Source organism: Eleutherodactylus coqui, chromosome 10, assembly GCF_035609145.1.
Source record: "Eleutherodactylus coqui strain aEleCoq1 chromosome 10, aEleCoq1.hap1, whole genome shotgun sequence".
Taxonomy (NCBI): Eukaryota; Metazoa; Chordata; class Amphibia; order Anura; family Eleutherodactylidae; genus Eleutherodactylus; species Eleutherodactylus coqui.
Window position 1 is genome coordinate 140,546,166 of NC_089846.1, and position 25,507 is coordinate 140,571,672.

A 25,507-nucleotide genomic window follows, 5' to 3' on the forward strand; every position below is an offset into this window, starting at 1 on the left:
AATAGTTAAATCAGTTTATTGTCTGACATACATCCACGTGTCCCGTATACAGGGTTAGTAAGACCACAAGTTACAGGCAGATCACAAGATTTTACGTAAGGTTACAGTAAGGGGCCCCAGATCACTTTTCAAGGGAAATATGTGGGGTCCGCTATATGAGAGAATTAGTGATGTCCCCCCCGGGGGTCATAGAATAAAACACATCCTCACAAAGGTGTCCTATATACCTCCACATATATATGTGACAGTACACCTGTATACAGGTAGTCACTCTAACAGTATGAATATATATTACTATACAGATCACTGCTACTGTGCATGTATTGTGTACTGTATGTCAATATGGTTATGTATTGCGTGTCTACATATGCTGCCATCTTTATATACACTCTATAGACTGTGTATGATCCTCTCTGAATCGCTCAGTGAGCCCCGGGTGGGGTTGCGCTGGCTACGATATAGCACAATGTACAGAGATACTTACTACTCACAGCACACAGAATACCCCATGCTACTATGTACAGAGGAGGGGGCTGCATGCAGTGACCAGTTATACACGGGGTAATAGGGTTAGAAAGACAAATCCAATGGGCAATGCTTTGGTCGCATACCACATGGGATTTAGAACATTGACCCAAAAGATTGAGTTATTGCAAGAAGACACTGGATGATAATAATAAGATATTGGCTAGGGATAGGATGATGAGAAGAACTAACCAAGAAGGCGTAAGAAAACAGCAACCAAATAGATGGAAGGCATTAGAAGTGGAAAAGAAGAGGCATCAATATCAGCAGCCAAAGACAAGATGCTAGAAGACAATGAAGATGTCAAAGCCTAAGACCACGATGATCGGAAGCAAGTGAGAGGACATAGGCTGGTGGAAGAACGAGTAGACCTCATACTCTAGAGGCCTCTTAGACATGATGGACTATGGACAATCTATAATAGGAGGAAGAAATTGGCTATGGATAGGATGATGAGAAGAACTAACTAGGAAGATGTAAGAAATCAGCAAACAAATACACTGAAGGCACCAAAAGTAGAAAAGAAGAAGCATCAATATCAACAACCAAAGACATGTTGGGAAACAATCCAAAAATTAAAACCTAAGACTGATGAGATGACCTAGGTTGGTGGAAAAACAAGCCGACCTCATACTCTAGAAGCCACTTAGATATTATGAACTGTGGACAAACTATATAGACAACAATGAATGGAATCAAGGAGGATTGATAGACGTAGGGATGATGGGATGAGTTAGTAAACCAGACCCTATGAAGAAGACCATGGGCCAATAAAAACCAGACAATGTAAGACTACCTTCAGATCATCAGAACGGGTGTCAACATTAAGGCATAGTACAGGTATACAATAGGTATCAAAGACTGGAGCCAACGGGCAAGAATGAGACACTGGTGACTATGGTCAATCTGTGACTAGCACACATTCCAATCGAGGGATACATTGAGCAATGGAAGACTATGTACGTGTTGATGATAAAACAATGGGCAATGTGACCTGATTTCTCCCATCATCCTTGGAGAATTCCATTAGCATCTATGTATTATGATACAGTGACATGGTGGTGTGTGGTGTTTCAGTCAATGTCCTAGAGGGAACCCTAGCGATATAGAGATGTATATAGAAGAGATTATAGGAAGTGAATAACGTGGAGCTCGGGCATGCTATATACATACATTAAATCTCATCTTTACATTACATTCACTGTTTTTCAACCACTTACCCAGCAATATCATACTATAGGTCTTGTTCAAGTACCGTGTGATGACTACGTAGAATGGATTTCCAACCGCTACTATAGAAATGACTTTATTTATGGAGATAGGAGAAGATGTGGTGGACCACACTTGGCCTCAGTGACATTACCAATTCCTACTCATCAGCCAAAACTAGTACTTGAGATTTGGCCAAGCCTTCTATGATTCTGATGGGTCAGTGAACATGATTGAAGCGGTTAATTGATGATAGTGACTGTTAGTAGTATCATGGATTCTATTGTGGAGTTTCCACCCGTGAACGGTTATAATATTTTCTCTAGAAGTTTAACAGATAATGAATGGCAGCTAGAGAAAGCTTGGATAGTGTTGTAGGTTCCTGCCTTTGGTGTTCAGTGGAAGGTTTGTGTTAAGGAAGGAAGCAAGTAAAACCTTCACCAGTATGAAGCAAGAACTTCCTTACCCCCTCCTCCGGTATTTATTTTGCACTGAATGAGACAGTGACACACAGAGGGGCCCCTGTTTCAGAGGAACATTAGACAAGGCACTGGGGAGTCAAGGGATGCAGACACAGACAGAAGGAGGCGGAAGTCTGTGGCTCCAAATGACAGGGCTTAGAAGATGCAGGGTTGATTGGGAGAAAGGGTTAAGATTGCATCTCAGCCCGAAGCAGCCAGGGAAACCAACAGCAAAACAGCAACCTGAAGGAGAACAGAAAGGACAGTGAGTGCAGTGCAGAGAGAAAGAGCACCACTGCAAGGAGACAATGAACAAGGTGCGCAGAACAGATAATGCATACAACTGAAAATGAAGAGAGAGCGCAAAGGGGTTCTCCTAATTCAGCACCACTTGGCAAATCTTAAAACATGTCGGCAGACTGGACTGGTGAGGCTTAGAATCTAGAACCCAGTATTTGGACCCCCTGTGGTGCAAGAATGATTGCTTCCAAAGGGTGATGGTCAAGTACAAATGGCTATCCTGCTATTGAAATCAGTAATAGAGCTAATCAGAATATCTTCTGACATGTCACTTCTATGCCCTTAACTAAGAGGATCCAACATCCACTCTTAATGGGGTTGTCCACTTTGGACAATCCTATTTTTGTTAAGCTGATCACAGAGACCCTCAGCCATCAGCTTTAAACGGTTTAAGAACAGTAAATGTTCAGTTCCTCTGCAGCGGCTCTCGCAGGTGAAATGAAGTATTACACAGTTCCCCTTGAAATTAATACACCGTGCAATAGATGTGCAGGGTCCTCCTGAAAGAAACCTGCTTCTTGGAGCGACTCTTCTCTGTTTCATAGATGAGGGTTTTAGACAAAGGACTCCACAATTAATTCAAAATTCCCCAATAGGAAAAATTTGAAAAGTGAGTTTTCTTATCCAGAAATCCCTCCATAGGGTTAACATCAGAAACTGCCCTATTTGGAATGCATCACATGGGGTGATCACCCTAAATTGTGTTCCCAGTACCCTTTGTAAACAGACGATTTTGCCGGTGGAAGCCACAACAAGCCAGTATGACAGGACAGCCATTAAGACCAATGGCCATCATGTAATACAAGGATGGCACAAAGGACCCTTGAATAAGAGCCACTTTTACACAATAACCCTCCGTTCCCGGTCATAGAGGAGGAACCTTTATGTTCATGTATCTACATAGGGATTTGAACAGGGAATGTCTTTTTGGCAAAACACCTTTAAAGGTATATTATCATCTGAGCATGTTATCTCCTATCTGCAGGATAAGGAATAACTTGCTGATTGAGGTCCGTAAGTTAAGACCCACACCAATCCTGAGATATTACTCCTGGAGCATCCTGAAGTCCTGACACTGGTGCCCATGCACCATTCACTTCAATGGGACCACCAAATCAGTTCAAGTGCTTGGTTATCTCTGGCAGTCCCATTTAAATGAATGGAGCGGTGGTGCGCATATGCAGCCACCATTGTCAAAACTTCAGGATGGGCTGGGAGTAATATCTTGGGATCGATGGGGGTCCTAGTAGCCAGACCCCCACCAATCAGCAAGCTATTGTATCCTGTCACTATGTGATAACTTGCTGAGATGGAACAACCCCTTCAAAGAGTGGTCGCCCAGGAGAGGCAATAAACGTCTGATTGGTGTGGGTCTCACCTAGGGGGATAGATGATAACAGTCTATTTTGGTATAACCCCTTTAAGTATGTAATGCTATTGCCCCACTGAAATCAATAGACTTTGTGCTTGGGTCATGGAATCCTATGCATTCTATGAGTCTGAAGAGATTATAGCTTGGAGTCTGGGAATTGTACTTGTTCAAGACATCAGGAAGATCTGGAGAACCCCTTTAACTGACTAGAAAGTAAATGCAAAGCAAAAATGCATAAATAATAGAAAAGAATGAATGTAGCACAGATCCACGACACACATGGAAGGAAACAGTGAGTGCAGAGCAGACAAACGCCACAATCCAGGGAGGACTCTAAAGGTCATATGGACTATAAAAGAGTGGAAATCAGAACAGGGGTGTTACCATCCGGGAACCAATCAGAATCCAATTAGTACAAAAGACTAAAGCTTGATCATAAAAACTAATTGGTTGTTATGGGCAACACCACAGTTTTGTTTGCACTGCTATTCATATATCACACCATACAAAGGATGCAGCGAAGGGGGGATATACAATGAGACAATACAAGGAAGCGACAATGCATAGTGACTGAATACAATACACAGTGCAGGCTGTGAATGTAATACAAACAGTAGTCAATGCAGTAAAATGATGGAGGCCTCTACATCTGATATGTGTTTATTCATCCCCTCATATTGGTATAACCTGGAAGACACATCGACAGACACGGCTCTTATCTCAACCACTTTCAAGGTTTACAAGGTGCCTTGCATGTAGCATAGAATGCGGCTTCCTCTGCTGACCATGACGCTGTCCTAACAGCTAACTGCTAGATGTGTACAGCCCAATGGAGTTCAATACTAGATGTATAAATTGATATGCAGTTAGCTCCCCCTAGTGGTGGTTGCATGCAGCCTGAATTATATCATTTATCAAGTAAGAAGAACAGAGCTTCCCCATATGGATATATTATGAAATAAATTGGCACAGAGTGTATGACCCAAGAATACAATAATTGACATTAAAGGGCTTATCTAATTTTTTTTGAAACCTGCTCAAGGTGGTGGAAAAGCATACAAAACGTCACACGTCACCAAATCCCAAGAGCTCCATGTTCCTCCAGTGCCTGGTTCTCCACACCCTATTGCAGCAGCAATGATGTCCTGACAATGAGACATGTGACTGCTGCAGCTAATTACCCACTAAGTAAGCCAATGATTGGCTGCAGTGGTCACATGTCCCTGGTGTCGGTGGTGTCATCATTGCAGCAAGGAAAGTATGCCATGGAGAGTATCAAGCATTGTTTCTCCACCACCCTGAGCGGGTTTAAAAAAAACTGGCGGGGGGTGGGGGGCTGCATAACCGTTTTGACAGAATTCTCAGTGACAAATGTGGCCCATTCAGAGTTTTACTATGGAGCACTACGATTTCGGCTCGTGCCACTTTCAGTTACTTTAATTACTCTATGGCTCTGCTTATCTCTGGGGAATGAAAGGATCAGATGGGTTAATATTCAGCAAAGCCGAGCTGTCATCATGTACAGTAGGTGATCAATGGTTCACCCTTTAAAATATTAAGATCTCCTAAGATCAGACGTTTGTAGCCAACTTTAGTCTCTGTGCTTCTGAAAGTGGAGGTGGAATTAGAGAAGATGTTTTTTAGGTTTAATCTCCTTACTTGATATTGGGTTTTTTCTAGCTGCCACTATTCTCTGTAGACAAATCATTGGATCTGATTCACCAGTCCATAGAATACAATGAGAGGATCAATTCAGCTATTAAAGCCTCATCTCTAATTCTGTGCTTCTGTTTGGAGAATACTACTGTGAATAAAGTGCATCCCCTGCATGTTATTTCCCGGCACGGGTTTGATACAGGATTTAGCTGGTAGTAAAAATATTAAGCAATAGCATTATTAAACTATTACAATTTGCATTTTAGTCTGATTACGGCGCTACTCTCATGAGAGAGGGTGTAGAATGTCAGAATCCAACTGGAAAGGACATAAGGGAGGGCGTTGTGAGCAAAGATCTGTCAGTGTGTAGGGCGCTCTTTACAATGCTTCTCCCTAAAGCTGTAAGTGTTACTGTCAGGAGAGGTTGTATAGTGTGCTGGCATCCAGCTGAACATAACAGAGAGGAGGAGCATTTTGAGCAGAGAGCTGTCAATCTTTAAGGCTCCTCCCACAAGTCCTTTTCAGTTGTATGCTAGCAAACTTTAAAACTATATGACAGTGGTGCCCTAAACAACAATAAGCAAGAAACGGCACCTCTTGTTATATTAATGTATGGTTCCTATTTATCTTCCAAGTCCTAATCTGTAGAAATACACTATTCGAATACGATCTGCCTACATCTTTGCCATTCCCTTGCTAATCTGCTGATAGTAAAACGTCCACAAGTTATGACAAATATATTTAAGTTGGTCTCATGCTCATTTCTTTAGTCTCCAGTGTCATCTCCCTTATTTCTCACTGGGGCTGTGCTTCTTATATTGCTCACAGGTGCAGATATAAAGCGTTATATGACATCAGCGCACAGACACATGCTACAATTGTTGGTATTACTAGTTACAGGCAAAGCCCAAGAACTGACTGAAGTAAGATAGCTGCATCCTCATGAGCCATGCGTATATAGAGAGCTCTGCTGGTGGCACTGAGCCTCCGTCACATATACTTAGCTAGCGGTATGTACAGTCCTATTGGCAGCAGTGATACCTGGAGATGGAATTTTCCGATGCCAGTTCTTTCGGTGTCCGCACTGTGTTGAAGTTACGCTTTGGTTGCGACACTAAATAGAACAAAAAAGGAACTCTGATGTGAGATGCAATACATGAAATATCCTTAAAAGCCTATGCCTATTCTGGAGAGCACTGCCTACATGCAGAAACGTATAAATGGCGCTACCATGTATTTGGCCATCACATTTCATTGTATCTGCCAATCTCATTTGATGCCGTTGGCGCCATGTTAGTTCATCCCTGCTTTAAAGGAGTTTTGTAATTTAGGCAAGCCGAAGGATCATAGGGGTATCATAGAGGTGCGTAGGACCACCTTCTGCAAGTCAGTGTAGAGAAGCACTTACAAGCAGCTTTCGTCCTTGTGGACTTGACCTATCTATATATTACACGGACAGCCATTCATCTGAATGGTCGATATGTAATACTATGTTATGCTGGCATCTTCTTGCAGCGGTCAACTGATTGCTGAGTTGCCTTCAATAAAGAAGACTTCTTTATTATGACATGGTTTTTCTTTTACTAACACAGCCTGTATACAGTAATCCACCAAATGTAATAGGCCACCTGAGCAAGAATCAAAAGTAGTACTCATTTACATGTCAGTACTTAGTGGGGCTCCTTTGGCCCTAATGACATCGGATACTCTCCATGACATACTTTCTACTGATGTCTGATGGTATTTTCCTTCATGCATTTTGCAAACGTATGGCAAGTTCTCTTAAAGGAGATGCATCAGCCCATCTGCAGTGGTGGAAGGAGCGTTGTCATTGGACAGTTGGGCAATGGAAGAACGTTCTATGGAGTGATGAATCACGCTGCTCCATCTTCAGATCAGATGGACGTACCTGGGTGTGGAGGATGTCTGGGGAACGCCTTTTGCCTGAGTGTGTTGTGCCAACATTTACGCAGGGCGAAGGTTCCGTTATGATCTGGTAATGTGTTACGTGGCATAGTCTCGGTCCGTTGGTCGTAGTGGGAAGAACCATGAACATAGAGGTTTGCCTTGACATTCTATGAGCTGCCGAAAATGTAGCAATACTCTGGAAATGGTCAGCAATATTTACAAGAAGACAAGGCGCCTTGTTACAAGTCCAATGCCATTGTACTTTGGTTTGAGGAGAAGGATGTTCCAGGATTGGACCGGCTGAACAGAGTCCTGACCTGAACCCAACTAAACATCTTGGGAATAAACTGGAGCATGGGGTCAAGAAATATGAAGAACATCCATCTTCTTTGAGAGAACTTGCCAGACATTTGCAGGATGAATGGAGGGAAATACCAGCTGAAGTGTATCAGACTTTAGTAGAAAGTATATCATGGAGAGTATCTGATGTCATTAGGGCCAAAGGAGCCCCACTAAGTATATGTAATAAGTACTACTTTTAATTCTTGCTCAGGTGTCCAGTTGCCTTTGGTAGGATAATGTAAGTCTCTTGGGAGGGTCATATATGTTGTAATATGTAGCTCTATAGTGACCAAACCAATTTACATTATTTTTTGGAGCTTGAATTATTTACCAGGAGGCTGGGACATGGAAGTTACTGCTGCAGATATTCTGCGCACCTCCATTCATAGGCCACCTTAATAGTTATAGCATCCATACTTATTGCACTAGTTCCACTGCAATGCCTTCCACATACAAGGCCACAGAACAACGCAGTGGCCTCACATCATCATGGTGTATCATGTATTGCTGCTTTTATTGGACTATGAACGCGTCACTTTCTGGTCTTACATGGAGCCTTCAGCAATCATGTCCTGTATGGTGATATATGAGATGTATCTCAGATGTACCCACATTGTCTAACCTTGTCCTACCAGTCTTCCTTCCTGATCCTCCTGAACTTTGTACTCCTTGTTTTACTCATGTTAGCACAACTATTGTGTTCATCCTTCTTCTCTGACACTACCTTATTCCTCCGCTGACGGACCATAAACTCGCAGATTTGCTCTTTTACCCATTTATTGTAAGTATTGTAATGACCGCAGCAGATCATTTCCATAGATATCTGCTACTTCTGCCAACCAAACACACTTAGAGTTTCTGGCTATAGTGAAATCTTCACTGACTCAACCGAAACATATCCTTATTTTACAGGCCTCACACCGTATACCTACTGGTAACTTGATGAACCTTCTTCACACCGTTGTTCTCTACTTGAGGATCTTTTGGGCCACCGATCCTGCAACAGATATCCAGATATGTATAATGATGCCCTCATCTATAGCATGTAGGCCTTTCTGCAGTGTTGTAAAGTATGCATAAAGCTTTGTAACAAACTCACCTCTGAACCCTGGAGGGGGGAGCAAATACTCCATGTTTTGGAGAGCAGGTGAAATACCGGACCCCAAAGACAGAACCATCATGTTTTCCTGTAGGCTTATCCAACTCAACACCAAACCAGTATCCTGGTTAGAAAGAACAGGGTTATTACAGTGAAGGACACATCATACCGAACCAGCAGAACTTCGCACAAACCTGAACTGAGCTTTTAGTGAAGTTTTACCCGAAACAGGGCTCCACTTGTTCAGTTCCCTCTACACTAGTTGTGGACACTGATGTATAGCGCTATCTAAGAACAATCAAAGCCCTATATAAGCACTCGCAGAGATTTCAGGGTTTCGGTGATTTTCCCGTTTTGTTCAAACTAATTCGGACTGACCCAAACTTTTTGCAAAAGTTCGGCAAACTCTCTCGAACTGAACTTTTCAAAAGTTCACTCATCACTAGCCAAAAACTATTCCTCCTGATCTCTGCATACATATGTACGCCCGGCCAAGCAACATACGTCTGCCCTTCTTCCCCCTAACATCTGCCATAGTGGGAGATTCGTGATACTCCCATAAACATCAGATGGTCGGTTGGTCCTGCCAAAAGCAATGGCACAGCTGGCATTCATTTACTGTATACAGCTCAGGGCCCATTCATATTTTCTGTCCTTATTCAGTCCATATTTTTACTTATGGAATACGGACAACACAAGAACCCACTGAATTACACTGCAGTAGTCGATGTGCATTTGTTTACGTGGATCGATGTTGCACTTAAAGACAAATCCTAACATACCCTATATTGGGCCATATTCACAGACAGAAATTGCCAATTGAAGTCCATGGTTGCATTAAAAAAATAGAGTGAACATGCGTTAGCATCTGTGTTCACTGTGCTATTTTTTGCATAACCTGTTTTCTGTGTATTATGACAAAACTGACATTACTTCCACCCTGCTGTGTTGACACATGAATGCAATATGGACATAAAAAACTTATATGCAGGACAAACGCATATAACAAGCACATACACACAGTGCAAATGGTGAGAAGGTGAGGCTTTTACAGGCTTCCGCCCATGTGAATAAGCCCTAAATGATCACTGCTAAACCTGTCAAATCCTTCCTGCTCACTTCTACAATACATTATAGAACGTACCTGGTGCAAAGTCTGTCTTGCCATAAAAGCGCACGACTCCCTGCTTCTGTCCAGCCACGAGCACCTGGTCCCCCAGGTCGATGTTGAGCCCCTCTTTGTCTAAGCTGCCCACACTGATAGACTTTTTTTGCACCGCTGGGAGAGAGAACAAACAATAGAAAGATTGAGCAGGAGTGCGGTAGGAGTGCGGTAGGAGTGCCGCAGGAGTGCAGTAGGAGTGCGGTAGGAGTGCAGTAGGAGTGCGGCAGGAGTGCGGCAGGAGTGCGGTAGGAGTGCGGTAGGAGTGCGGCAGGAGTGCGGCAGGAGTGCGGCAGGAGTGCGGTAGGAGTGCGGTAGGAGTGCGGTAGGAGTGCGGTAGACTCGTCCCTCGCTGCAAACTCTGCATCTGACATTGACAGCCATGCGGTGTTAGTTATGCATGCACACCTTTTTTCTCTTTTTTCCCTTTGCCGGTGACTCTGGAGAAGTCCATTCGTGGTGTCTTTGGTGTGGAGGTGACAGAGGATGGCGCCTGATCTGGAGCTTTACTGATTTTGGACACTGAAGCGAAAAGTCCTAGGAGACAAAGTGATAAGAGAGTATAGGACAAGCTTATGGGAATACAGTAGACACAGAGAAGGAATTATATGGCATACATGGCCTCTCATAGAGAAGCTGCCTGAGGAATTACGAAGGTGCACTATATGCCCTTTACAATTCGTGTATAGATATTATACATAGTCATTATATGGCAACCCATGGACATAAACATTGTAAGTTCATAGTACTAAAGTCCAGCAATTTAACCCACCCACTATAGATGTGCTGTATACATCCTCATCGAAGACCTTATAGACACACATATTAGGTTCACTACTCACCATGTTTGGGGGGACAGATGAAGTAGCGGATGCCTCCCACACTGCCATCATTCTTTCCATCTGGCTCATCCAGCTCCACTCCCACCCACTGACCACTGGCAAATTCAGTTGTGCCACAAAACCGCAGCGTGCCAGCCTGTCATAAAGCATACGAGGCAAGAAGACTATTATTATATGTTTCCATTGGGGTATTTATTATCCCAGAAAGTATTATAATGCACAGTTATCATGGTGGCCACATATAAGAGGACGGGAGTTTACATCACTCTAAGACCCCATTTACACTGACAGATGATTGCTCAAAAGTTGCTCAAACAACAGTGTGAGTGACAGTTTTGAGCATAGTCTACAGTAGCTAAGTAGCTACTAAAGAGCTATGCAGGAGGAGTGGGAAACCGCCGCTATCGCTCAGCGAACAATACAGCTGTTCTGCATAAGCAAATGGCTGTATTGTTCTCCACGATTACAGCCGGCATCCCGCTATAAACTACCAGTGGGACACGGGCTCTAAGACTCTTATCAGCGCTGCCGACTGTGATAACAGCCTGCACAGCTGATAAGAGTTCATCGCTCAATTCAAGAAAACTACAATTGAACGATGAACAACTCGTGCACAAAAACTGCACAATGTCCGTGCATTCAGACCCAACGATTCTCGCTCAGAGATAGCTTTGGGCGATTTTTAAGCAAGAATCGTTGGGTCTTAATGGGGCTTTATTGTAACCCTAAAATATTCTAATTGATTTTATTTATTTTCTTCAGTTTACATAGTGCCAATATATCCTACAGCCCTGTACAGAGACGCCATCAGTGGGGTTGGTTCCTGGCCCCTCTGGTGTTCACAATTAAATTTCAAATTATCATTATATTTTTGGAATGTGGGAGGAAACCGTTGCAAATACAGGGAAAACATGGAAACTCCATATAGATGATTGACATTGGTTGGATTCAAACCCCGGAATCCAGCAGGCATGCTCGGCCGCTTCTAAACAAAGTTTCTTCTTATATGCAACTACCGTGTTACTGCTGAGCCGGGTTCATGGCACTTCCATCATCCTCCCATAGACATAAGATAGTTGGCGAGTAGGGGGGCTGCACACGGAACAACTACCGCCTGTATAGCTGCTAAAGCATATGAAACGACTGTTTGCTTTTACACAACGTGATTGTTGCTCACTTGTTCAGCTTCGAGATGGCTGAACAAATTGTTGGGAAGACTTACACGGGCCGAAACGGGTCAGTGCAGCAATGAGTGTATCTTCAAAGACCGAAAGCAGCCAGAGGCCATGGCACCAAGTGTTCTTTCGAAGACCAGCAGGGACGGTTCAGTTGAGGATCACTTGCACGTATTTATGGGTTTTTGGAAACCAATGAACGTAAATGGAAGGACAAAAGGTTCAATAAAGGTGGAAGCCAATCGGTGGGAGGTGGGAGGTGTATGCTGAACAAGTCGCTGACAGTTGTTGGCTAATCATTGAAAGACAACGATTACCTGTTTACACCAGACGATAATTAACCAATCAGCAACTATTTTTAGGTGAGCGCAAATGAATTCTCGCTCATCACCCGGTCGGTAGCTGACTTACATTCATGCTATGGAGCGACCATTGGGACCTGTGTAAAGCCACCCAAAGCAAGATATTTTGTATGGAAGGAGGGACATAAGCGTCTGTCAGACATTTGTGGTGCCACTTATCTCAGCAAACAATGGGATAGAATGGCTGGAATATGAGCTGTAATTGTAAAGTCTTGTACCTTCTCTAAGTCCAGCAGCACCCGGTCACCTAGCCGCAGTCCAATGGATGCCAGCATCAAGTTACCGGGGATGTTGTCATAGTTTGGCAGTGTGACCTTGGGTAGGTTGCAAGTCAGGGGCACGGCATCCAGAAGCAGCTGTTTCAGTTCCTTTGCAATCATGGCTGACTCGGCCTTGTCCAGTCCCATATCCATGGGGTCGGGAACCACATCAGCCGGGACCTGGCTTTTACTATTCTGTAAAGGGAAGAAAAGATGAACAATACACATTACTAAAGATATGGTTTAGATTAAACACTGTTAGCAGCCAACATACTCGCCACTGCAGCTCCTACGAGGCTTGTCACCCAGCTTTCCCAAACTTGCCTAGTTATGCAGCAGTATGGGATGTAGATGCGCATTTTGCATTCAGGGTTTTATGAAAGATGGAGGCATGCAAATTTTGATGCAGAATTTTCTGCATCTAAAGGGTCCCCAAGAAATTGGAGAAGTACTGAGGTACAGAAGGGCCCAAAAGTCTACATGTGCCATTACATAAAACTTGTGTGCACAAGGCCGAACCACCTATGTATAGGAAACCACTACCTTGGCACATTGTCCTAGTAACACAAGATGATGCTAAGCAGATGAGGCATCACTTACCCTTACTGAGGGGTTGGCGCCATGTTCCAGGAGACATTTGACAGCACCCAGACACAAATTAGAGGCTGCAATGTGCAAAGCAGTTCCATGGTTGAAATCGCTGCAGGTGGAATTGAGCACTGATGGGTGAAGAGAAGAGAGGTGTAAGACATCATCATCCTCCATGGTTGGGGACACACCTGCATGTTCTGGCCGCGTTTCTGCGTCTCTAATACACAAGTACAGACGAGTGTCGTGGCCTGAATGTGGGTCGCCTGATCCAAACTTTGTGCATCATAGGAATCTATGATGCTTGCCATTCAGGTCAGTAGGCCTGCGGTCAGGCCGGGACACACATCAGTATTACGGATGCTAAAGCCCGTCCAGACTACGCTGCCGTGTCACCGACCACCAGTATGTGGGCTTTCTCTGTCATTTTTAGTCTCACCTTTAGGCTTTGATGCTTTCAGTAAGATGCGTAAGAGTTCTGGGACGTCGAAATAAGCCGCATAGTGCAAGGCGTTCATGTTAGTCCAGCGGCTGCGCAGTGTCACGTCCGCCCCCAGCAGGAGAAGCTGATTGGTCAGTCGTACAGCAGCCGCAGGGTCTCCTGAATGAATGAACACACCATATAACTGAGGTGCTGCCTTCTGCCGCTCCTGCAAACTGGCACCCATATATAATATACGATCAAATCACCAATGATGTTATCACTGTACATACAACTCTAGAGCCATTGGACAATGGCCTCAAATAACTAACGGACATGAAGCCACTACGGTCGCGTCATTGCAGCGCTATGGTTGTCTTACAGTCACAGGTTTGCAGGAGCAACAAAAGCAAAGTTCTAGATTCCCTTTCCAATACATCCTCTTTGGTCCCAACCCATCCACTCATTGCCTACCGCCCGTCCCCCCCCCCCCCCCTACACTACTCTGTGCACGATCATAGCCAGCCTTAGCTTTGTCTGAACTTTGCAGTCACACAGGATGCCAACCACATGCTTGTAGGGCACCATCAGGTAGATGTAGGCTGGGGGTGATTGGCCCTCTTAGCTCCGCTGGCCAGTTGGTCTTCTTCCTCTTTTCAGCAGCATCTTGCTAAGCTACATGAATCATTATGCTCTTGGCTCTTTCTCCTCCCATCTGTTGTACTAAGGAGCCACAAATGTCCCCACAGCACAATTGCTTAGTTCTGCTACTCTATTTATGTTATGACTTGGTTCTGGTGCTGTATTTATGTGCTGACCTTGGTTTTGGTGCTGTATGTATGTTATGACTTGGTTCTGGTGCTGTATGTATGTTGTGAGCTTGGTTCTAGGGCTGTATTTATGTTATGAACTAGGTTCTAATATTGTATCTATGTTATGAGTTTAGTTCTGGTGCTGTATTTATGTACCGAGCTTGGTTTCGGTGCTGTATTTATGTGCTGACCTTGGTTTTGGTGCTGTATGTATGTTATGACTTGGTTCTGGTGCTGTATGTATGTTGTGAACTAGGTTCTAATATTGTATCTATGTTATGAGTTTGGTTCTGGTGCTGTATTTATGTACCGAGCTTGGTTTCGGTGCTGTATTTATGTTGTAGGCTTTGTTCTTCTACTATATTAATGTTTTGAATTTGGTTCTGGTGCTGTAATATATTATGAGCTTGGTTCTGGTGCTGTATTTATGTACTAAGCTGGGTTCTGGTACTGTATTTATTAACTGAGCTTTTCTGATGTGGGTATGCTGTTATGTTGTTGCTTTCAACACAAGCGGAATACAAGAGTACGATAGCAGAATAAAGCAGACTGTCTTTCAGTGCAATATATACCATTTTTTCTTATGATGAGGGGCGCCAAAAACAATTCTGCACAGGGTGCCATCAAACCTGAGGGCAACACTGTGCATGATAGTCCATCATGAGAAACCACCTCAAACCCACAGCAATGCAGAATCCTGGAATTCAGGAGGAAACAGTTTAGAGCCAGACCTCCACCTTCTGGGCCCCGTGGTAGCGATGTGGCCTGTTATGGCCTGCAGCTGGACAGAGGCACAGCTTGAGGCTCCTGTATAACCCCAATGTACAATCTATTACAGGGTCCTTGCCTACAATGTACTAGCAATGTCTGCTAAATATATACCGCTCTATAACTATGCCCCCCCTCCACTGGATTCTGATGGATCGTTATGGGCCCAGTATATCCAGTGTGTTACATACAGTGAGCAATACTTACCTACACCGTGTGCTCCAGCTTTACACGCATAGTGCAATAACGTCATGTCTGTTAGTCCGTCCCTGTCATTTACATGGCAGCCTCTTTTTAAGATCTGTCAGAAAAAAAAGCACATAAGTCTCCAATATAACATTTCAGCACAAATCTAAGGAAGCCTCACAATTCACAACACTGCTTGCGATGCTCCATCTCACGATGGATCCACTAGAGCCAGTAATGGCAGTGCAGACACAGCCTAAGGGCTTACTCACACCGGCGTATGCAATTTGCGTACTTGAAAAATGCACCGTTTTTAATGCATGTGAGTGCGCCTTTTGGTGTGTCTGCGCATTTGGTGCGTCCTTGTGGCATCCATGTTGACTGTGTTTTTCACACACATAAAAAATGCAAGAAGGCCCAAGTGATGCCATTGTTTTCACAAACCACAGGGTATGCCAAAAACACATTGAATACACATTCTGAGGCCCCCTGCACACATGCAGAATCTCGCTGCAGACTCCGGCTCTGGCAGCAGTGGCGTCCGCACTTACCTGCTCTGTCGCCGTCTTTTCTGTACTCCGGATGGACCCGGCGGCTCGCCATCGCAGTACAGATTTTTTTTTAAACACTCCTTCTTCCCGTGGCGATGGCGCAGGATCCGCGGTTTATCTGCAATGTTCATTGTGGACGGGCCGCGGTTAAGACAGCTTCCATTGACTTCAATGGAAGCTGTCCGCGCAGAATCTGCGGAAAAATGGAGCATGCTGCGATTTTTCCTCTGCTTGTAGAAACCACAGTTGGTTTTCGCAAGAGTGCAGGAAGAATGGATTTCCCATAGCATGCAATATCCGACTGTGAGCAGGAGGCCTAATACATATTCACTCTGTTTTTTGCGCACCCATATACTCCAATGGGCGATAAATACCGAACAATATAGCACATGCTGCGATTCTTCATTACATGTAGCATTGGTCTGCGTAAACACGGCACCCAGGTTAATTCGGGGCGTTCGTATTCTGTCCATTTTCAGTCATTAAAAATCCGGACTGAATACAAGCGACAAACACGCCGGTGTGAACGGCGCCCGGGGCACAGAAATACCTATCAGGGGGCAAAGTCCTCCCAGCGTGGCACAACGGGGTGTGTGAGGAGCTGCTTGTTCCAGTGCGAAAATATCCAAAGGGAATCAATTTAGGATGAATTATCATAACAGACAATGTCTGATGGTGAAGGATAAATGCCGGACATGAAACAGAAAGGAGCTTCATTGTCTGTCAGCTGCGGTCAGAGGCGATACTAGAGAAGGGACAGCCTGTAACATCTCTAGAGTCACTGTTTCACAAGCTGTTTATATTCATCCCTCCCGTTCGATAACATCATGAGGTCCATAAGATGTGCTGAAGGAGTATTGGATCGTCATGCTGTACATCCAGCATCCTGTTGCAGCGGTCACATCACCGTGTGGTATCTGCTGCATGTTGAGCATGGTGGAGGTAGCAATGGAATCGGTGCATGTCATCGCAACTTAATATGCAGAGTATTTGTGTCCGCTACAGCCCAAGAAGAGGACAACCTGCTCTGTGACTCCGTCCTACGCTGCCGCTCTGCCTCAAGCGTCAAAAACCAGGATCATTGTATATATTGGGCTACCTGCGCCTGGGAGTCTGTTGTAAGGTCTGGGTGCTGCACTTTGTGCTTTGTTATGCTACTTTGTATTACTTTGATTCCCTTTGGTTATTTTCGCACTGGTACAAGCAGCTCCGCACATAGTCCCTCGTGCAATGCTGGAAAGATCTTTTGTGCCCCTGGATAGGTATTTCTGTGGACACCCTGTAGATCATATATCTCGCTACTGAATGAGCGTGGAGTTTAGTCTTCCGTTGTTTCAAAAGTTCACTTTAGTGTCAAAAAGTCTCTGAGATAAAGATAAGATGTTGTCGGTGGGCTCCGGACATGATGATGGTGATTGACTGAATTGGATGTAGCTCATTTTCTTGCTGGTGTAATGGACAAACCCTTTGAGATGGGGTGTACTCTGCAATCCATCCTAAAACAGAGAACTTACCTCACTGCCGATAACATCTATTTTGTGCTGAACCTGTGGCACCCATTGGCGGATGATGGCAAAGAGTTCAGGAATACTAGTTTGGGGGTCAAACAAGATTTCCTGGCACGCCGGGTCATTGGGATCGAAGAATGTGAAAGCTGCAGTAGAAAATGAGGAGAGGGAAGAAAAACTCAGAGTAAACGTCACTAAAAATACTCCTATACTAATATAAAACCAGCATGTAATAAGAGAATGTAGCAGTGATTACCGTAGTCCTTGGGAAGGGGGGCCGGGGCTGAGGGGTGAACCACTGGTCTTTTCCGTTTCTCTAGGATAGGACTCTGGAAATCAATGGGACGCTGGTTCTCCTCTGCCGCACAATCTAGAGGGTCCTCCCTGGTCATAGCGCTGCGTTAACTAGTAGGAATAAGATGAATCGAAGGAAGATCATTTAGGGTGCGTTCACACATGGCAGATGTGCTGAGGATTTTTCTTAATGAACAGACATTACACGAGGCGCTGTATGACAATATCTGAATACAATAGAGGTACAGAATGTCCCCGATGACCTGGTGGAGCCCACAGCGTGATCATACAACAGTAATGGACAATTAACGTTAAGAGCCTGTACTTCACTAAGAAGCAGCACCAGACAGAGACGTGAGAAGTGCTATGGCCCAATATTGAGTGATTGGTGAGTCACACCGCCGCCCCCCCCCCCCACCCCCCCCCCCCCACACACACTTTGGCAAACTTTTGGATCTGCTGAGAATTAGCACTAAATCCCACGTCAAAATTGGCAACAAACTGAGTTGTTTTGGACGCAGATTTTAGTGTGAATTTGCTTTGGATATTTCTGCTGTTTTTCCTTGGTATATTAATGTAATATACCAAGAACCAATCATAAGGAGTTCAGTAAGGAGTGTAAAAGCCACTATCATTAGTTCAAGTCAAACAATTCCAGTCCTAAAAAGTAAAGTGAGTCTACTGGTTAATAACAAAATGTTACCACAAAGCCATAACATCCAATGCTATAGGCAAGTGTTATTATAATATGACTATATAAGCTTGCTGGGACTTGGAGAGAGTGATGGTGGGAGACCCGCCAATCAACACCACATAGGAGTGTTCTGCGACATGGGTGAGGAGACTTGGGCGCCACGGTAATGGATACAGGTCCTGGGACCTCCCCTATACCAAATTGGAAATAATAGCAGGAGGAGAGGGAAAAAAAAAAAACATTCAAAAGACATCTAAGAATCATCTTGGCGTCAGGCAGGTCAATGGTTATTGGTTATTTGAGGCCTGGTTGAGGGCCTTTGCTGTTGCCCCCTTCCCCTTCCCCAGTGTCCCAACCCCCACACCCCCACCACCACCACCCTAATAAAGAAACATCTCTTTTCTCTTCTTCCCATGCCCCCCTTTCCCCAATATCCTCCCTGATAAATCTTATATGGGGATACATTTCGTATGTATCTAAGCTGGATTAGATGAGTTATATGAAATAATTCTCAGGAAAAAATGTTCTCTTTTATTGAACACTCATAATGTCATCGTAACACAACAAATGTATTTCCAGTTTATTTTTGTAATGTGGAAAAGAGTTTAATAAAAACATTTAAATATATAATATGACTAGATGGCACAGATAACAAACCCATGGCATGTGCAAAAACCTTCTTGGCATGCTGAGTGAGGAGGTTTTCTGCTTTGCTGGCACCATTGGGTGATGGGTGCCAACACTGGGTGATGTCCATCTTACCAGCCTGGTCTATTCCACCTTTCTTTGTATTCTTTCATTATCCTTGGAGTCTGTCACTGCTATTTGGGGCTTGTATACTGATATATGGGATCTGAAGCCATCGTTGTTGTTGGCGGTTTGTGGCTATCGTATTTATGGGGTTCTGTTAAACAGGTTGTCCTGATCACTAGCTGATCGGTAGGCGTCCAACCGCTGGAAAGCCCAATAATCACAAGAATGGGGATCTACAGCATCCCGCAATGAATGCAGTAAACACAGCTAGGAGATGAGAAGTAATTACTGCTACATTAAAAATGATTGCTGTGTTTTTCTGCCCATACATTTAAGACAACCAAATGCGTCTGGATACTTGACTCACTGGAGCACACGTGTCAAAGACAAGGCCCGTGGGCCAAATCGGGCCTGAAGCCTCATTTTATGTGGCCCGCGAACCTATGGCATGTGTGCTGACAGCTGCTCACCACTGTAGTGATTACCGTCTGGGGTGCAACAGCTCCCCGCTGTTAATCACGCTGCTACGCTGATCCCGGTGCACACTCTGACGTCAGTGTGCAATTGGGATCCTGCTCCCCTGAGTCCTCTCCTCCTTAGTTCTGCAGGAGAGGGCAGGGGAGTAAACGTTGCTGGCTCACACACTGACGTTAGTGTGCACCCGGGCTCAGCGCCAAGGAGAGGAGGAGCGGCGCTGACTATAAGTAAGTATATGGGTTGGGGGGCTATTATTACCATGGGGTTAATAATACTGAGGGGGTTAATATTATGACTTTGGGGTTAATATTACTGAGGGAATTAATATTACTGTGGGGGTTAATATTACTACTGGGGCCATTGTGGGGTCACTATTAATTACAATTGGCCCTTTGAAGGTCACCATAAGGCTGATGTGGCCCTCTGACACCCCTGCCCTAGAGGATTTCTACATTTTTTGTAACAAATGTTTCTTTTTAATAGATTCTTCTTTATATCCACATATATGATACACAGAAGTACTTCAAGGATAACCACCCATGGTGCGAAGTCTAATTAAAGAATTCACATATTGATCAATTCATAAGTAGCAATTTTATCACAAATTGTATTGAAATACACTTAAGGCTACGGCCATTGTGAGATTGAGTCACCCAGGATTTGCAGTGCTCACAACAGTAATCACACTCTAATGATAATGAGGTAACTCTGCTCATTTGTCCCAGTCTATACAGCTAAACTGACAAGCTACAGAAGACAGGAAATGTCTCATGGCCCGTGTGAAAACTGCAAGATATTAAGATTTGGTTTTCTGTGTAAAGATGTTCTGATAGAGCCCTGATGTGTAATTCTCTGATGATCCGTCCCCTTTTGGTTGGAGGGGATCAGTATAACATACTGGGGGGGGGGGTAATCTGTGTAGCAGCGTATTAGAGAAAAACATAATATAAAAATGTGTCTATAACATAAGCCACATCATAGAGAAAAAGATATACAATGGCAATAGGGCGCTCCATGCAGCCGTAATACAGCATGATTCAAAAAGAACGCGGCCGCAGTAAAGCTGATTTCTTCAAACGTGAAGTGGCATACAACAGCCAGAATGACAAGGATAGAGGAACTCTTGGGGTTTGTAGTGCACCTTACAGATGTGTGATGTGGCGCCTTTGGTGACACGGCAAGTGTCAGACGTGTCCTGGCATATGTTGTTCTATCGATTCCACTGCAGCGGAGATGCGTTGTTTTAGGTCGTCCAGTGTCACCAACAGCACCCACATTGCATATCTGCAAGATGCATTAAAAACGTGAGTTCTTCTATATTTTCATGTCATTCTGGCTGCTGTATGAAGAAACTGGCTTTACTGTTGCGCTGTTTTTTTTAATCACTCTGTCATTTAGTATTGCAGCTTTCTCCCATTGAAGTGCATTGGAGAGAGCTACAGTACCTAACTGGGCCACCGCACTGTGGATGGCGTTTTGACAGCTCTGGCTGTCTGTAGCAGCTTCTCATCAGCTGATTGTTGGGGATCCCATGTGACAGACCACTGCCAATCTGCTATTGATGACGTATCCTGAGAATAAGTCACTAATAGTTTTGGTCTTGGAAACCCCTTTCAACATAGCCTCCACGAACAGTAGTGCAGTTTAGGCAGAGATCACAGCACAGGTCAATGTCTTTCATACATGTCATAGTATACAACAAGTGTGGTTGCAGTTTCAGAACAACTGGAGAGCCATAGGTTGGAGACCATTGCTACAGTACTACTACAGTAAGGCACTCTGTGGTCCATTAACACTGTGTGGGCCATGGAAAAGTAGCCCAGCACCACACTTTTATGCAAGCTTTCTAAAAGAAAGTCTATGTTGTCCATAGCAGCCAATCACAGCGCAGCTTTAATTTCTTTTATAACTGGGTTAAAATGAAAGCTGTGCTGTGATTGGTTCCTGTGGGCCACAAAGAAAATTGTTTTTTAGACAACTTTCCAACAAGACCTGGTCATCGGTGCTGGACTAGCCGGGGCCAGGACTTCATATACTGACACCCTTGCAGGGTTTTCTCATGTAAGATAGTATACTGAGAATGGCATGATAGAGAAAGAACATCCAGCAGAAGAGGATCTCGTGGACATAACTTGTCGATGAAAGGGGTTAGAGGAGGGTGTCAAGAATCATTCTGACCTACAGGCGGTGCACAGTCAGGCATATTGTAGCACAATACAGCACTGATGCTCCAAGTAATGTGCCTAAACGCACGGCTTATCACTCCTTAGCATGGGCAAGAACAGCAGAGGACCAATTTGAGAGCCATAGAAAGATAAGATTATAATGGGGAAAACAGTGCAAAAATTGGATCACTGAGCAGTGGGAAACCATCACCTAGTCACATGAATCTGGAGTTCTGTTGCACTGTGCCAATGGGAGGGGTAGAATTTCGGTGCAAGCAGCATGAATTGCTGAACCCTTCCTGTCAGGTGTTAACAGTTCAGTCTGGTGGAGGTGCAGTATTGGTGTGGGGAAGGTTTTCTTGGCACACGCTGGGTCCTATGATACATGTGGATGGACGCCACAACAGATTTGTGTGACTCTAAAGACTAGATGGGGGTCTCTAATAAGGTGTCTCTTCAGTGTATGATCCGCTAACTGGGACCGTCCATGGGGATCTTCAGACTGTATTCCCAACAGACCCAATAATGTGTCTCGAGGTTTTGAGATGAGGTGTATTTGGGCACATTGTCTTCTGTAGCCCTGTCATATGTTATTTATTTAGATATGCAAATCTTGCATCAGTATAATAAGAAACTCCATGCTTCAGCCATAGAAATATAGAAGTACTTTATAGAAACCCAGTACAGAACATCCTCTATAGAATCGCTTCCAGAGCAGTTACATAACTCCAGTTCTGGTCATTCATGATGACAATAAAGCTCTGCATGGACCGTCTATATAATCCCAGAGCAGACAGCTATCACTCTGTGCACCATCTACACAATACTATAGCAGACCAGCACTATAGTAATAACAGGCCTCCTATCACACAAATACGATGGTCCCTCTAACAAACATCTCCGCTTTCCAGTTCTGCATCTATAACACAATGACTGTGACTACAAGACGCTGATTGTATCGCACACACAATGCTCCAGTCTATAGTCAGGGAGAGGAGGGACAGAGCCAGGCGAGCAGCCAGGGTCTATCACAGCCTGTTCTTAGGATTCCAGGGGAAGGCTGTGTCTGAAAATGTCCGCAGGCACCAAGCCAGGGCTCGAAGGGGAGGGCAGGGACATCAACTGGGCTCAGCAGCCACAAAGAGCAAAGCCTTGCACGGCTACCAGATAGCAAAGGGACAGAAAATGAGTCAGACCTAAGGAGCAACCCAACGCAGTGGACCAGGGAAGATGTGAGACCTTGTGGTGAAGGATCAGAAAGATGGAGACGAAGAAGGGGAAAAAGGATTTGGGAATAGGCGAGAGCCACTTAGAGACCAATAGCGGTATTGTCATTGGAAACACACAGAACAAGGGATGGAGCCGGGCAGCAACCATTAGGAGGATGAGACACGGTCAGCTATACATCAGTCATAGCACGGTGCATAGGGACGATGGTGTCAGGGAGAGCACAGGGGAGGCAAACAGAAACAGCGAGCAAAGGCGAAAGGGAGATGGAGGGCAATAAAAGGATAAGAGGCCAAGGAGGAGAGGAGGAGGAAGGATGGCTGTTCTGTAGATGTCTGGAAAGAGGAGGGGGGCTGGAGGAGACATCATTAGAAAGTTCTTGTCAACAAATCGTAGTCCCTTGTGTTGGTTATTGATGATACAGCATTGCATTGATGATCTACAGATTGGCCCTGACTCCCCTCCATGTATGACCACTGCATACTACAACATGTACAGTATATAGTACTCCTCTCTGTACTCATTTGTGCATTTAACCTCTTGTTTTCTGTGTGCAGTCACATCATTACAAAGTATCCAATAAACCACCAGATTCTTTAGTCTCTCTTACTGACAGCAGTAACATTGTGTTCTTGGATTCATCGGCCCGCTATGTGAACGTCAGACATATCATTTCTGTACTTGGCTCCGGCCTTTGTACACCTTCTGGACTGGACTCTAAATGTTCTTCTCCATATTGATCTATTTATGTATCTGAGTATACAAGCCCCTGTTTCTAGATAATTGTATCCGTATATAGCTGCCTATGGCTTATACAATGTATGTCTGAGCTTGAATTTATAGATAGATGGACAGATATGAGGAAGATGAATACTGAGATAGATATAAGAGATTGATAGATGGGGAAACGATATGAAATGGAGATAGATTTCTTTCTGAATTTCATATCTGTCCATCAATTTATTTCTCCATCTCTAGCAATCTTTCATATACTATCTATCTATATCATATCTATCTATCTCATATCTATCTATCTATCTCATATCTATCTATCTATCTATCTATCTATCTATCTATCTATCTATCTATCTATCTATCTATCTCCTATCTATCTATCTATCTATCTCCTATCTATCTATCTATCTCCTATCTATCTATCTATCTATCTCCTATCTATCTATCTATCTCCTATCTATCTATCTATCTATCTATCTATCTATCTATCTATCTATCTCCTATCTATCTCCTATCTATCTATCTATCTATCTATCTATCTCCTATCTATCTATCTATCTCCTATCTATCTATCCATCTATCTATCTATCTATCTCCTATCTATCTATCTATCTATCTATCTCCTATCTATCTCCTATCTATCTCCTATCTATCTATCTATCTATCTATCTATCTATCTATCTATCTATCTATCTCCTATCTATCTCCTATCTATCTATCTCCTATCTATCTCCTATCTATCTATCTATCTATCTATCTATCTATCTATCTATCTATCTATCTATCTATCTATCTATCTATCTATCTATCTATCTATCTCATATCTATCGTATATATTTTACATCCCAACAATGAAGTGTAAATGACAGCTGTATCCAGGATGGCCTCCATCGCTCCCCCAGGTTTGGAGTCAGACTCACCCAGGCCTTGCTCTGGCAGGGCTGCTGTCCTTGGTCCTGATGCACCTGATGCTGAGTCCTGATGGTCACTGCTGTATCTGTGGCCTGTGGTCCTGATGCTGGATCCTGGACCCTCTGATTCTGGTCGGATTAGTCTTCTGATGCTGCTGCTCCCGTGATGTGTTTTTCTTTCATTCCTGCGTCACTGGGATGCTGGGAAACTGTGCAGATAATGAGAGGGAGGAGAGAAGGAGGTGGAGGGACCCGGAGCCGAGGAGGGAGGCAGACATGGGGGAGGAGGAAGGTTCTACACGAAACAGAGACAGGCAGGAGATAGCGAGCAATGGAGGCAGAAATGGGAACACAAGCAATACATTCCAGGGTGAAGAGAGAGCGAGGGATGAGGAATGAACGGGGTGCAATAGATATTTAGCACATGATAGTAATAGGCTTATGTAACAAGATAGGACAACAAAACAACAAGTGACTATACAGAACAGGTGTATCTACAAATATTACGTGTCATGGTCTTTTACCTGTATATATACTATCTTACCTGACCAAGAATCAAAAATAGTACTTATTTGATTATAAATTTGTTGAAACCTTTGATTGTAGGGAATGTGAAGGTATTACCTCTATAACATAGTCCAGCGTACACATACGTATATTCTGCTTTATCTTCCCTTTCTTTTTTGTTACTCTCGTTATGTTTGAATACGTTTTCAATAAAAAGAAATATGATTAAAAAAGATA

General features: G+C 43.9%; 1 protein-coding gene across 1 annotated transcript; it reads right to left on the reverse strand.

The window, feature by feature from the left end:
* Nucleotides 1-24,963, reverse strand: CLIP3 (CAP-Gly domain containing linker protein 3). The gene is made up of 14 exons (XM_066581957.1): nucleotides 24,773-24,963; nucleotides 17,764-17,912; nucleotides 17,514-17,653; nucleotides 15,470-15,563; nucleotides 13,701-13,862; nucleotides 13,274-13,392; nucleotides 12,632-12,868; nucleotides 10,877-11,012; nucleotides 10,443-10,571; nucleotides 10,017-10,151; nucleotides 8,873-8,996; nucleotides 8,706-8,770; nucleotides 6,565-6,637; nucleotides 1-2,438 (listed from the first exon to the last, which is right to left on the reverse strand). The coding sequence occupies exons 2-14, from the start codon at nucleotides 17,897-17,899 to the stop codon at nucleotides 2,384-2,386; spliced, it is 1,605 nt and encodes a 534-aa protein (XP_066438054.1). The 5' UTR covers nucleotides 17,900-17,912; nucleotides 24,773-24,963; the 3' UTR covers nucleotides 1-2,383.
* Between the last annotated feature and the right edge of the window lie 544 nt (nucleotides 24,964-25,507).

What these genes read in the sequence shown, in the direction of transcription:
- CLIP3 (XM_066581957.1), bottom strand. Translation starts at nt 17,899, where the DNA reads ATGACCAGGGAGGACCCTCTAGATTGTGCGGCAGAGGAGAACCAGCGT. An exon ending in TAGATGTTATCGGCAGTGAG is followed by an intron (nt 15,564 to 17,513) that starts GTAAGTTCTCTG and finishes TTTTTCTGACAG; the next exon opens with ATCTTAAAAAGAGGCTGCCA. An exon ending in TGCTGCTGGACTTAGAGAAG is followed by an intron (nt 11,013 to 12,631) that starts GTACAAGACTTT and finishes GCTTTATGACAG; the next exon opens with GCTGGCACGCTGCGGTTTTG.